The sequence below is a fragment of the Lentinus tigrinus genome, assembly GCF_003813185.1.
Source record: "Lentinus tigrinus ALCF2SS1-7 unplaced genomic scaffold L226scaffold_9, whole genome shotgun sequence".
NCBI classification, from domain to species: Eukaryota; Fungi; Basidiomycota; class Agaricomycetes; order Polyporales; family Polyporaceae; genus Lentinus; species Lentinus tigrinus.
In genome coordinates, this window is record NW_027137918.1 from 933,308 (window position 1) to 945,893 (window position 12,586).

The 12,586-nt window shown below is 54.8% G+C and overlaps 6 protein-coding genes across 6 annotated transcripts; 4 read left to right on the forward strand and 2 right to left on the reverse strand.

Annotated features, from left to right (window-relative positions):
* Positions 1–330: 330 nt before the first annotated feature.
* L226DRAFT_522479 (uncharacterized protein) lies at positions 331–1,669 on the reverse strand (the record flags this gene model as incomplete). Its single annotated transcript, XM_067678762.1, has 3 exons — positions 331–564; positions 628–996; positions 1,055–1,669. The coding sequence occupies 3 exons, from the start codon at positions 1,667–1,669 to the stop codon at positions 331–333; spliced, it is 1,218 nt and encodes a 405-aa protein (XP_067536644.1).
* Positions 1,670–2,689: 1,020 nt separating this feature from the next.
* On the forward strand, positions 2,690–3,397 carry L226DRAFT_522480 (uncharacterized protein; the record flags this gene model as incomplete). Its single annotated transcript, XM_067678763.1, has 2 exons — positions 2,690–2,725; positions 2,783–3,397. 2 exons carry the CDS (start codon positions 2,690–2,692, stop codon positions 3,395–3,397), a joined length of 651 nt encoding a protein of 216 aa, XP_067536645.1.
* Positions 3,398–3,770: 373 nt separating this feature from the next.
* L226DRAFT_485208 (uncharacterized protein) lies at positions 3,771–4,733 on the reverse strand. Its single transcript, XM_067677098.1, has 2 exons — positions 4,496–4,733; positions 3,771–4,445 (listed from the first exon to the last, which is right to left on the reverse strand). The coding sequence occupies exons 1-2, from the start codon at positions 4,661–4,663 to the stop codon at positions 3,939–3,941; spliced, it is 675 nt and encodes a 224-aa protein (XP_067536646.1). The 5' UTR covers positions 4,664–4,733; the 3' UTR covers positions 3,771–3,938.
* A 135-nt stretch (positions 4,734–4,868) lies between these two features.
* On the forward strand, positions 4,869–5,819 carry L226DRAFT_461028 (uncharacterized protein; the record flags this gene model as incomplete). Its single annotated transcript, XM_067675627.1, has 4 exons — positions 4,869–5,132; positions 5,189–5,523; positions 5,577–5,697; positions 5,757–5,819. 4 exons carry the CDS (start codon positions 4,869–4,871, stop codon positions 5,817–5,819), a joined length of 783 nt encoding a protein of 260 aa, XP_067536647.1.
* Positions 5,820–6,183: 364 nt separating this feature from the next.
* Positions 6,184–9,026, forward strand: L226DRAFT_534132 (amp dependent CoA ligase). The gene is made up of 17 exons (XM_067680603.1): positions 6,184–6,444; positions 6,503–6,557; positions 6,630–6,644; positions 6,693–6,719; positions 6,781–6,799; positions 6,854–6,883; positions 6,936–7,245; positions 7,307–7,433; positions 7,486–7,500; positions 7,554–7,600; positions 7,662–7,741; positions 7,792–7,825; positions 7,883–8,012; positions 8,070–8,271; positions 8,332–8,355; positions 8,414–8,699; positions 8,754–9,026. The coding sequence occupies exons 1-17, from the start codon at positions 6,280–6,282 to the stop codon at positions 8,916–8,918; spliced, it is 1,731 nt and encodes a 576-aa protein (XP_067536648.1). The 5' UTR covers positions 6,184–6,279; the 3' UTR covers positions 8,919–9,026.
* Positions 9,027–9,405: 379 nt separating this feature from the next.
* L226DRAFT_545222 (WD40 repeat-like protein) lies at positions 9,406–11,793 on the forward strand (the record flags this gene model as incomplete). The annotated part of the gene is made up of 6 exons (XM_067682332.1): positions 9,406–10,235; positions 10,287–10,610; positions 10,662–11,033; positions 11,091–11,310; positions 11,370–11,635; positions 11,724–11,793. The coding sequence occupies 6 exons, from the start codon at positions 9,406–9,408 to the stop codon at positions 11,791–11,793; spliced, it is 2,082 nt and encodes a 693-aa protein (XP_067536649.1).
* Between the last annotated feature and the right edge of the window lie 793 nt (positions 11,794–12,586).

Genomic DNA, 12,586 nt, shown 5'->3' on the forward strand with positions numbered 1-12,586 from the left:
GGATCATCGCAACAATTGCGCTGAGACTGTTTGACTCGTCTCAGGACCTCCGCTGTCGAGAAGCTGGCTCTCGCAACGTTGTCGCTATGACGCAACGGTCTCTCACCGGAGTAACCTCACTGGTGAGTGTCCTAGCTGAATGCTGCTTTTGGACGTTAGACTACGATGCATCTGATTATTCGAGTCCCAATTGGTATAGTTTCTCTCGCGTCTCCTGCATTTGAAGATAATCTCGATTCGTCTGGTAAACAGTACATCGGAAATTTGAAACATTTGACCGAGAAAGTGCATGCTTGTAGAGCGTTGATACAGGTCAGATCGGGCAAAGCATCACCAGGTTACGGCGTGCCCCTCACACAGGTACTCAGGAAGCCATTCACGCTCCGCTTGGTCGACACTGGCAAAGCAAAGGCCTGCCAACGTCTGAAGCAACTCGGGGCTGTCCCATGGAATGGGATCTCCGGCTACTAACATGTTGCGGCTCAACTTCGCGAAGATCATGACCGTCTTGCCGTTGGTAGAGTAGGCCCAGGTCAAGCCGTAATTCACCAGCTCGCACCAAACCTAGGTGTGGGTCGAGTTAGTCTTGTGTTAACCCGTGTTAACGGTACAGTGAGGGATATTCACCTGCTTCACAAGCTTTATCGCAATTGCGTTCCCGTGCCAATTGAATTCGCCAGTCCCAGATAATGCTACCCCGTCACGGAAAACTGCGGCTCCGTACGCGTTGTCAGGGCGGTATACCCAGAAAGTCTTGACTTCACCGCACAACTCCTGTGCGCCGTTGATTTGGTTCGGGAACAAGAGAGAGTCGGGAATTCCGCTGGCATGGCCAGTGATCACACCAACTGTATGTGTGCTATTGGTAGGTCTTCCGAATCGTGGGAAGTAGGTGGGACCACCGCCCTGATAGCCAGCGGCCCCAAGAAGCTGCTGCTGCTGTTGCTGCTGCTGCTGCTGCTGGTTTCCCGCGCCGTAGAAGTTTGGGTATCGCGACTACGTTGGATATGTCGGTCAAGATGGATCGCAAAGACAGATACATAAGATAACATACCCGCATGATAAGGCTCAAAGGGTCGTGCAATTGCTGCTTCACCTGGTCTTGTATGGCGGGCTCGGACTCCACATTTTCCGGCTCGTCCACTGGATCGCTCAAGTGTTCTATGTACCACCCGGAGAGTCGCACGATAGCTTGGTACTGCTCCTCAGCGGAGGGAAACGGGTGAGTTTCCCCTATACCACCTGTCGTGAGGCCTTTCATTCCTGGAGCCCATGGCTGATTCGGATACACGCGAGAATACATCTGTTGCTGCCAAGGAGTGGTGGGATTCACTCCCTCCGGGTCTGCGGGGTTGGGGTTTGCATATGCCCTTAACCTGCTATTGAGATCAGGGCAACGCGTCAAACGTTGAAGAGTGTTGTGAGGCTCCAGAGCCTGGCCGGCGACATTTGGGTCGGTAGTGGCGTAGTCTCCGGTACAAAACCCCAGAGACCGGTGTAGAGGTCTACACCGCGTACCCTGCGGGATAGCAGTAGTCATGTTCATCCGAGGCAGCTCAAAAGGAAGACGGCGGGCTGTAGGAGACGGTACATTGGGAGTCGGCACGGCTGGATTCTGGGGAGTTCCCTGAAAGAGCAAATGAGGGAGGTATAGGACGTGGTGGGCCATGGGGATTGAGTGTGCTGTTGCGAAGGAAGTTGTCCGACGTGTGAGGGTCCAGAGGGCAGAGAAGTTCTGTGGATGGTCAGCCAGCATAGATCGTCCACTCTATATATACCAGATGCGTGCCTCGTTCTACTCCGAGCGGTTGTTCAGGGAGTACATAAGCTAGAAGACGAGTGCTGAGATGCCAACTCAGATTTTTTTTAATACATTAATTGAGAGCATGCCAAGACATGACAGACAAGGCTAAAGCTATATCACGGGTTGGAATTTCTTATCATTGGCCAGCTTCTGTATTCCCAGACAAGTATGAGCAATCCATTTCGACATCAATTATCGACCGCATATACACGAATGCGCGGTAGCGTTGTCGACTGAGGCGGTGACGGATCTTCAGTGCTACTTCAACATATGCTGCGGAAGCCAAGAAAATCTCCCGGCCTCGTGGAGGCCAGAGAACAACAGGGAACATCAGGATGGCTATATTATCCCTAATTTGTCTGCCGCGGTCTGTTGGAGGTTGGATTCGGCTGTGATACACGGAGCTTCTAGGGTCCATTTCGAAGTCAGCGCGTCCCAAGTACACTCAACGTTTGGACACATCTCATAATACACCGCTTACTGCGAGAATGGGCCGTGCAAAAGCGAATTCGGCCGCCTGTCGAGAAAGACACGCGCACCGCCTGTCGCGTCATATCAGTGTAAATCAGCAGATATTTGAATGGAGATAAGAGGAAACACCCAAAGGATGATATTCGGTGCGGATCCATCGTGTTGGCCAGTCATTGATCTGCACTCCCAGAACTAGTGAAGAGCACCGCCTCGCGAAGTGCGATAGATCGTAGCCTTCAGGTTCACTCAATTTGGTAATTCTGGCGCTCTGGAGTCCGACAGACAGCCGCCCATGAGAGCATATATAGTAACCGCCCTCCGCCAGGCTGAAGGGCCAACACTTGTTCCGACCGACGAGTACGCCTCCGTCTCTAGCTCCCTTCTCGTACATTCAGGATTATCAAACCTCCAACCATGTCTCAATTGTATATGTATGGAAAGCCTGTTGTGGTACAGTGAAACAACCTCTCTCTTCTCTTCATCATGTTGGCTCATCCGCTGTCGTAGGCTCTGAACTCCATCCAAAGCATCTCCGTGTGCGGACTTGCTAAGGGCAACGATGGCACATCAAGTAAACTGGAGTTAAATTGCATTGCTCCAGATAGCTCGAAGAAGAAGTTCTGTCCCTTGCTCATTGGCAGCTCCAGCAACAAGACGGTACTCCCTGAGATTCCACCACCTACTCAGTCTCGCCTTCCTCCGGACGGAGACGTTATGCTGGAGCTAAAACTTGGGGACGTACTGGGACAGAACGACCGCAACGTCGTGTACGCAGTCACGGTCACGAATGCGGACAGCGTTGCCTGCTACGTGCCACCCTTGGTCATGAAAGTCGCTCGACTGTTCAAGGGCCGTAACGTCTCTGAGGAAGCCGGGATGTATCGGGACCTGGAATGTCTCCAGGGCTCGATTATTCCGAGATGCTTCGGGTACTTCTGTACCACGATTGATCATACACAGGTTGCGATCTTGCCATGGGATGGACCCAACTGCGGATATCCCAGAACGCTGGATCCTCATAACCCGCCTCACCCTGCCGCACCTCTGAGTATGATGCTCTTGGAACGGCTGGGAGATCCGATACCCACGGGAAGTGGTATAGAGCCTGAGAACATCAAGTGAGCACGATGCACTTCAGTTGTCTTTCGTACACCGCTAACAGACGCTATAGACGCGACATGCTCGATATGCACGACGAGCTTGCTCGTTTTGGAGTTGTCTATATCGACTGGGGCTTGCGCAACTTCCTCCTCGCCCCGCCTTCTCCCCCGGGCTTGCCAGGGACGCCATCTCCGAACCATGATCATCTTTATTCCATCCGCCTCTTTGACTTCGAGTTCTGCGCACGCACCAACACTAAACCTCAGCTTCTCAATGAAGACGCCGTGGTCCATGTGGAGAACCTGCTCTATGAAATTGCTTATCGTCCTTCCTTCCAATCAGTCCACCTGGCTTCCGTGAAGTGGAAGTGAGTCGCCCTCGTTTGGTCGATTGTGGTTCATAATTATGTTTGTTGGATTCATATATATGTACTTCTCGCGTACAATGAACTTGTTTGGGATTGAGAATCGAGGTTGAGGGTTGTTTGACACAATGCGAAAGCGAGGAAAATGGCTCGACAAGCCCAGACTGAACATCAACAGCATCGTGTTAAGAGAAACAGCTATGGTTGAGGGACAGCGAAAGGATCTCCCATTGCCTCGTCCATCAACGGTCCGCCGAGCAAAGGGTCCGTCGACTGAAGTTGTGACAAGTCCTGTACACCTTCAAACTGCTCCCCATCCGGCCCTATCCCTGACATGTCGAGGCTCATGTCGCCTCCCATGTCGCCGCCGAAGTCCTCCACACCCTCCTGCGGCGGCCGTAGCGCATCTCCTAGGCCGTCGTCTTCTGGAGCAGGCGTTGGCGTCGGGGGTTTGAACGATATGGACAGGGGATGTGGTTTCGGAGTAGCGGGTTTGGAAAGGCCGTCATCCTCGTCTTTGCCCGGGGGACGAGAGGGCGCAGGCTCGGAGACGTCGCGCGACATCGGACCTGGAGTCATGTCGGGGGCGGTGGACCCGGCTGCTTCGTCCTGGTCGTCGTCATCACCCTCGACAACCTCCACCAGCTCCTCCGGCTGGATGGGAGCGAGCGGCTGGTCCGCCTCGCCTTCGTCATCGCTAAATTGCTGTCGCGCTATGAGAAACATATTTAACAGGTAGTGCAAAGCTCACGCACCTGTTTCTTGTCCGTCTTGACCCACTTGTACACGCGTAGCGTAGTCCCTGGTGGCGCGCCCTCGGGAGGACCCCATACTTTCTCCCAGCAAGGGACAGGCTGCATCAACTGTCTCCGCGACGCTTCAGATGTAGATGTGCTGAAGCCGACTCTTCGCCTGGTTGACATGATTAAATTTTGAGAGGAAGAAACGCGTGTATAGGCAGGATAGGAAGACCGAGGATGGCGGTTGTAGACAAGACGCGGTCAGCGCGCGTTGGGCGCGTCACGCGCTCCTTCAACTTGACTTCCATGATCTCCTGGCCACCCAGGCCGTACCCTCTCGCTCACCTGCGCACAGGCTCATAGGACTTGGTGAGCGGTTGCCTCAATGATGGATGACGAAGAGACCGAGCTCCGGAACCCCTTCCCTTCGCCACCGTCTCACTACCTACGCTATACGACACACAACTTGAACCTACTGGAACTTCTGCGCGAGCGTGTAGGCCAAGACGCGGAATTGAGCAGTGTGAACCAGTACGAGGTTCTTTCGGACCAGACAGATGTCCCGGAATGGCCGCTTTCGCAGCTAGAGAAACCACGAGTGGACTGGATTCTCGAGGAGGGACAATACACGGTCTTCGGTGATACATTTTACGTACGTACCCCCTCACTTTATATGCACAGATCAACCTTACAAGGTATGGCGAATAGGTGAAAGAGAAGATTCCCTCACTGGAAGAACTCGGAGGGCACCAGTTGTATCCTCAAGATCCCAGTGTAGACCGCCGTCCCGCTCTTCGCAGCATCCTGCGCTCCATGCTTGTGACATACTCCAAGCTCCTTGATTCACTCCTTGCCCCTCCTCCAACGAGTTCCTCTCACATCGAGGCAGAATGGAAGCAGCACCTCGAGTGGATAAACGTCCTCGCGCAGAATATAATGGGCGTGGCGAACGACCTCCGGCCTGTGCAGGCTCGCGGCAACCTTGAACTGATGATGCGACGGCAACTTGAGCTGAGGCGAGAGGAGACGAAGGCGATCCATGCGTGCGTGTCTTCAGCTTGAATGTGTATTAACTTGTGTTCAGCATCCTCCTCAGTAAATGCGACGCGCTGGAGGCACAGCTCGCCGAACTCCGTATGTCTGCACAGGGTCTGGTTTCTCCGACTGCTGCTGCTGCATCGGGATTCACAGGAGGGCAAACGACTCAGGCGGTGAAAGTACGATTCAGCCTTGCGGTGTCTACATTGCTCTTGCTAACGCACTCCTCATTTCACAGTCACCTGACGTGTCCGGCATGTCTATCGACGAGGTCTTGCGGTGGGCGGAAGAAGTCCTTTGAATGATTGTACATCAGCCCGTGCCGTTACGCAATTCGACTTGACATTGGCAAACGTTGACCTCGCTGTGTTTCAAGTTCAGGTTTCCACTGCCCGGAGCACGGCCCATTTCCTCCGCTCAGAATGGAGGCTTTCTCACCTTTGGATTAGGCCGCCGCCCGCTCGTCTGGCATCCTGGCTGCGCCGCACCTTACTATCCCCGTATATCTGACCTTACATGTATTGATGCCTTCTGAGCGTCTCGCTGGGGTAAGTATGACATACATTATATGCCTGTGTGTGCCCTTCCCGTACATCTCGGGAGCTTCGCCCGTGAGGCTACATATATGTATGTGCGGACCATGCAGGCTTTCAACGTCAACGTCCAACACCCCACCACTTCTGACTACTGTTATTGTGATCCCCCGAATCTCGCTCGGAAACCTGGATTGATCATCTATCCCACAGTCACTGACACGCACCATGCATGAGATCCAAGCAGATGGAGGACCGCTCCAGCAGATCCCGGACGATCTGACCATCTCGCAATTCATTCTTGACGCGCATCATCCGACGCGTCCTGTACCGACTCGTCCGCACCCGTGGTTAATCGAGGAGGCAACCGGAAGAGAGATCGGGTCAGACGAGGTGAGTACCAAGATTCTTCCGACTGCATGTTGACTCTGACAGTCACAATGGCTCCCAGCTGAGGATCCGGAGCTTTGGTCTCGCCAATGCCCTGAAGATACGCTGGGACATAGGTTCGTTGTCAGACTTGCTGCATCTCCGTGTTGGACTAAGTCTGACCGCCGCTGCTTCCTATTACGTTTCAGGCGAAGATGATGTAGGTATGTAGGTCGGCACATTATTTGATCTCGACTAATCCAGGGCTCTAGTCTGCTTGTTCAGCCCTAATCACGTCGGTAAGTTGTACGGTTCAACATGCACACGCTAAATGCTGAATAGCATGGTACTCGCACTCAGACTACGTGGTTGCTATATGGTATGTAATTATTCAGACTGGCCCTCGCGCATATCCTCATGACAACGATCGCAGGGCCGTACACAAGTTAGGAGGTGTTGTGACGTACGCTCACATCCGCTTTTGCTTGTTAAAGTTGTCTCACCGGGCTGTGCAGGACCTCTAATCCAGCGTATACCGCGGATGAGCTGGCCTACCAACTGCAGCTAACCAAATCTCGCCTAATCATCACCCATCCCGAGGTAGTTGCTGTAACTTTGGAAGCCGCACGTCTCGCCGGAGTTTCCCCAGACCGGATTGCACTCTTCGACCCTCACCCTGGATCAGTACATGCCAACTTGCCTGATCTCATCAGCCTCGGGCTAAAGCAACAGCAAGTGTTCACCGAGCGCCGACTCAAACGTGGGGAAGGGAAGACAAAGTTGGCGCTACTCTTGTTCTCGAGCGGCACTACTGGTAAACCGAAGGTAAGTGCATCGTGCAGTGCCCGTCTACTCGTAGACTTCTCGTGCTAACAAATTGAGCCAGGCGGTGATGATTTCGCACTATAGCCTAATCGCGAACCTCGTCCAGACCGGCCAATACTTCAGGCTGACGGATGACAGCTTCCCTTCTGAGCAAAAGCGGTACAAGACTGGCGATGTCGCCCTAGGAAGTGAGCTGAACAGTTTCACTCACCTTGGATACCATACTCACCTCACCGGCAGTCTTACCTCTGTTCCGTACGTATGATGTCCCGGCTTATCACAGTAGTGCCCTAAATAGGGGAAGGTAGATGCGTATGGCTTACACGCGGTTTTGATGGGGTGTATGTTCCTCCGTGTAAGCATGGGTTCTCGGCGTGACGGAGTGTTTGTTGCAGACTGGCTGACCAACCTTGCAGGTCACCCTGGTAATCTCTCCACGATTCCAGTTTGAGCGCATGCTTCAAAGTATCCAGCAATATCGAGTCACTCATCTATAGTACGTCTGTCGTGGAACGCTCGCTGTTGGCTGAGCTAACATCGATGCAGTCTTGTCCCTCCACAAGCGGTGTTGCTTTGCAAGGTGCGTCACTAGACGTCGATGGCGCAAGTGTGGCATACGGTTGACCATACAATACAGAGTCCCGTCGTGCAGAAGTACGACCTTAGCTCGGTTGAATGTCTCATGTGTGGTGCAGCACCCGTCAGCGCGGAGCTGACCGAGGGGCTCATGCGGGTCTTCCCGAAGTCCGTCATCGGCCAAGGATACGGTACGTTCATTCGGCACTCGAGAGCTTGGCTATCGGACCCCGCTCATCTTCTCTCAGGTATGACCGAGACCGCAACAATGATCTCGTTCCTCCAGCTCGATAGGCGAATCGGAACGTTGGGCTGCGCAGGGATACTGATTCCTGGTATGACTGCGCGTCTCGTGAGACCGGATGGAACATTTGCTGGTTACGGCGAGCCGGGAGAGTTGCACCTGCGAAGCCCTGCCTTGGCCATGGGGTACTTTGACAACCCGACCGCGTGAGTCATGTACTCGCCGGCGGTCTTGGACAGTGCTGACGCGAAACTTTGGTATGTTAGCACTGCAGAGACGTTCAAGGACGGGTCCGTCCCTCTTTTTATGTGTGGCAACTGGTATCAATCTAACCTCAGCATCTCGCAGATGGCTGCACACCGGCGACGAAGTGGTGATCAACGAGGACAAGGAGGTCTTTGTCATTGACCGCATCAAAGAGCTCATCAAAGTGCGCGGGTTCCAGGTCGCGCCATCCGAGCTAGAAGGCCACCTTTTCGACCACCCGGATGTCGCGGACGTCTGTGTCGTCAGTATCCCAGACGAGTATAGCGGGGAGCTACCTTTCGCCTTCGTCCTTCTCAAAGAGGACGCCCGACTTCGCGTTCAAGCGGATCCCAAGGCGATGACGGAGACCAAACGTGTTATCATGAAGGTGCCACAATGCCCTTATATGCGCGGGCATGTTCTGACTGACCCTCTTTCCCAGCATGTCTCCGATCACAAAGCTCGTTTCAAGTGGCTTGCCGGCGTAGAGTTCGTGGACGTAATACCTAAAACAGCCAGCGGGAAGCTCTTGCGGCGCGTTCTTCGAGACCGAGCGAGGAGTATGCCAAAACGGCGGATACCTGCTCTTCCTCACACGAAGCTTTAGTCAATACATGCACATAGTTTGCAAAATTACACGCCGCACGAAACTTGGAAAGGGTGCATTCTATGCACGACCAGAACCGCGACTGTTCTCCGACGGGACATGCTGGGAAACTGTACTTGAGGCGACGCGGGCGGTGAGAGAGTGCGAATACGTGCCCAGCGCGATTCGCGAATGGGTTGAACCCAGGATCCGGAGGGTGCCGAGGCGTGCGAACATGTTTCCTCACAAGCGGTCGTTGTGAACTGCACGTTCAACTCAGCATTACGACCTCTTGCTCCTCCACGTCGGACGACGGTGACGACTGTATCCTGACATCGCCAGAACTTACTATTCTCTTGGTCGTTGGACGACATACTTTACAACGTCCACAACGCGTCCAGGCCGGAACTGGTGACAGCATTCCGGAACACGAACACCGCCCTTTTGAGTGCTGGATAGCACAGCAAGTGCATATCGCGACATCTCCCCCTCTTTCCTCCCAAACTCGATGGCGACGCAGCAGGAATACCTCTCAAACACACAGATCCCCTTTCCTAGCTACCACGATGAGGCGGACGATGACGATGGCGCTCTCTACTCGCACGAGGAAGCACAGGCGACACCGCGCTTCAGCCACTTGCTTACATCTGTCCTAGGCTCTCCATTCCTAACGACGTCTGACCTGCCAGGGGACGCAGACACAGCCTATGCGCCCAGCATACCCCTTGACAGAATGGACGATGACGCAGGGCTGGACATGGAGACCGTGGATGGTGCGTTCGCCTCTGTGCCTCGCTCTTTCACAATCACGCGCCCCACGTCCCCTACCCCGAGCTTCCGCACCGACACCTTCTCCATCGTGAACTGGAACCCCGAGATGTACAACCTGATGCTCCCCGGCAACGGCGATGGCACACCCCGCTGCTCGTTCCTCCAGACCGGGCGGCGCACTATCTCTGGGTATCCAAGCAGTCATTGGTCACCCACTCCATCCCCAACGAAGGTCTCACGGAGCTTGACGATAGGCATGGGCTTCCTCCCGAAGATATGGGATGCGTTGCGGGAGGGTTCGCCGAGTAAGCGCGGCCGCCGTCGCCCGGCTATCCCGTCGTGGCAGGATCCCGAGTTGGAATACTACTCTGACGGTCTCATCGACTATGCAAACATGATGCCGCTCGATGGTGAGGAGGGCGAGCTCATCGACGACGAGGCCTGCTTCATCGACGTGCGCGCCATCACCGGCATAGACATTGTCTCTCATCTTCCTCTCGAGCTCGCTCTGTATCTGTTGTCCTTCCTGGATCTGCCATCTATCTTAGCGTGCTTACGGGTGTCGAGGTGAGCATTACCCCTGTTCGCTTGAATGGGAGAGGTGCTGAGATCACACAGGAATTGGAACCATCTTGCACGCGACAACTCAATATGGCGGACCCTCTTCTCGTTGCGTGAGGACGACGGATGGTGTGTCGATCTACGCAGGGCACACCGGGAGAACTCGTCGTCGCTCAGGATGCCCCTATCGATGATGCCTGCGCCACTTGAGCTCAACTGGTATCACCTCTACCGGAATAGGCAGGAACTTGACCGTCGATGGTCCAACTACCCTGGAGCGGGGCTCAGCGCGGACCTGAGCGACGAGGCTGTTGCGGAGCAAAAGGAGGTGACCAAGGCTTGGGAGCCGAAGGTCATGCGCATTAGTGGCCACGGCGACAGGTGAGTCACTCCATGCGTCACTTGAAAGTGTTGACTCTAAACCTGTAACAGCGTGTATTGCCTGGAGTTCGACTCGTCAAGGATCATCACCGGGTCCCGCGACCGCACCATCAAGGTCTGGAGTCTGAAGACAGGCAAGTGTCTTGCGACATTCGCAGGACACAGGGGCAGCGTGCTGTGTCTCAAGTTCGACCGTGATTGGGACATTCTGGACGACGGCTCGATGGACATGGATGACAACGTGCCGCGGAAGGGGTTCATGGTCAGCGGCTCGAGCGACTGCACTGTATGCGTCTGGGACTTATGGGCTATTCCGACATGGGGTGGGGAGCCGAGGATCACGGCGGAGGTGAGAGCCGTGCTCCCAGCGCACAGCGGCGGGGTTCTCGATCTGAGGATAGACTCGCGCTGGATAGTCAGCTGGTATGTCATCCCCGTCGTCATGTCTGCTAAAGGTGGAACTTAGTTCGTGCGCTCTAGTTCCAAGGACGCTCTCATTCGCGTCTGGGACCGCGAGACGCTCAGCCTGCACTGCACGCTCCGCGGACACGAAGGCCCCGTGAATGCCGTGGGGCTGCAGGGGAATAGAGTGGTGAGCGCGAGCGGGGATGGAAAGATGATCCTGTGGGACGTCGTTACCGGAGCACGTCTGCGGACGTTCGAAGGCCATGACCGCGGTCTCGCATGCATAGAGTTCAAGGTGCGTCTCTGTCTCTGTTCACCGCGTTCGCTATGCCCCTTTCTGACATCAGTGTCCAGGAGGATGTCATTGTCTCGGGCTCTAACGACTGCAAGATCAAGGTGTGGGACGCCAACACGGGCGCGTGCCTGCGGACGTTGACCGGGCATGACTTCCTGGTGCGCGCGCTGTCGTTCGACCCGCGGAGCGGACGGCTCGTGAGCGGGAGCTACGACAAGACGGTGAAGGTGTGGGACCTGCGCTCGGGCAAGATGGTGCGCGAGTTCCGCGGGTGCCATGCGAGCCACATCTTCGACGTCAAGTTTGACCACTGCCGGATCGTGAGGTGCGTGTTGCTTGCTGCCATTCGGCGTGTGGTTGGAGATTGGGGGGCTGATAGAAGGTGTCTGTGTCACTTTGTGCGGCGTCGGCAGTACGTCGCATGATAGGAAGATTGTCGTGCTGGACTTCTCGGAGGGTCTGGACACGTCGCTGTTCGTTTGATGGTGACGCTTTGTCCTGCTCAGGATCCGGCAGGGCAGGCTTCGAAGACGAAGCGTGAAGCTCGATGTCGGAAGGAAGACGACAGTCAAGATTGTGCCGTGTGGTTTTACCGTATCCACCGCCCTAATGGACACCCCAACACTCCTTTTGTTCGGATCTCAACCCGTCTGCATCTCTTTTTGTTATTCTCTGTATATCTTGCTGATCTTGACGTATCTTGTACATCATGTTTTCTCGTGTATATCTCTTCCTCTCTCGCTTGGCCCTCACCTCATTTCACCCCCGCCATCCTCCCCACACTCGGTTCTCGGATTTCTTGTCTATCTCTATCTCTGTGTTTCCTTCGTTCCCGTCTTTTGTTCGCACCACACACGATACCCCCTGCATCGTCTCTCTCATCGCGCTCCATCCCCATCCCCATCAGATTCATCTCACTCGTTGGTATTTATGTATGTCACCACCCCCCAGATAGGCAGCGGACTGTTGTTTGTAGGTTCCCGAGCCCGATCTGTCTCCCCGCCTCCTGTCTCCCGTCCTCGTGTCCCCTGTCATCGTCTTCTGTCATCGTTCTGTGTATTGCGCCCCGTCGGTAGCGTCCGTCCGTCCGTCCGTCCAACCTTGTAACATTATACTAGTTTTACGCGATACGAAACGCCCTCGAGAGCTGTGGATGTCCCACTGTTTCACGTTGAAGTTCCCTCTTTTCTTTCCTTCCCGAATCCCGACGCCACCCGCTGCGAGTCCGAAGGCCTGTGTTGGTCTGATGGTCAGGTGCGCGCTCAGCGCCCCGATG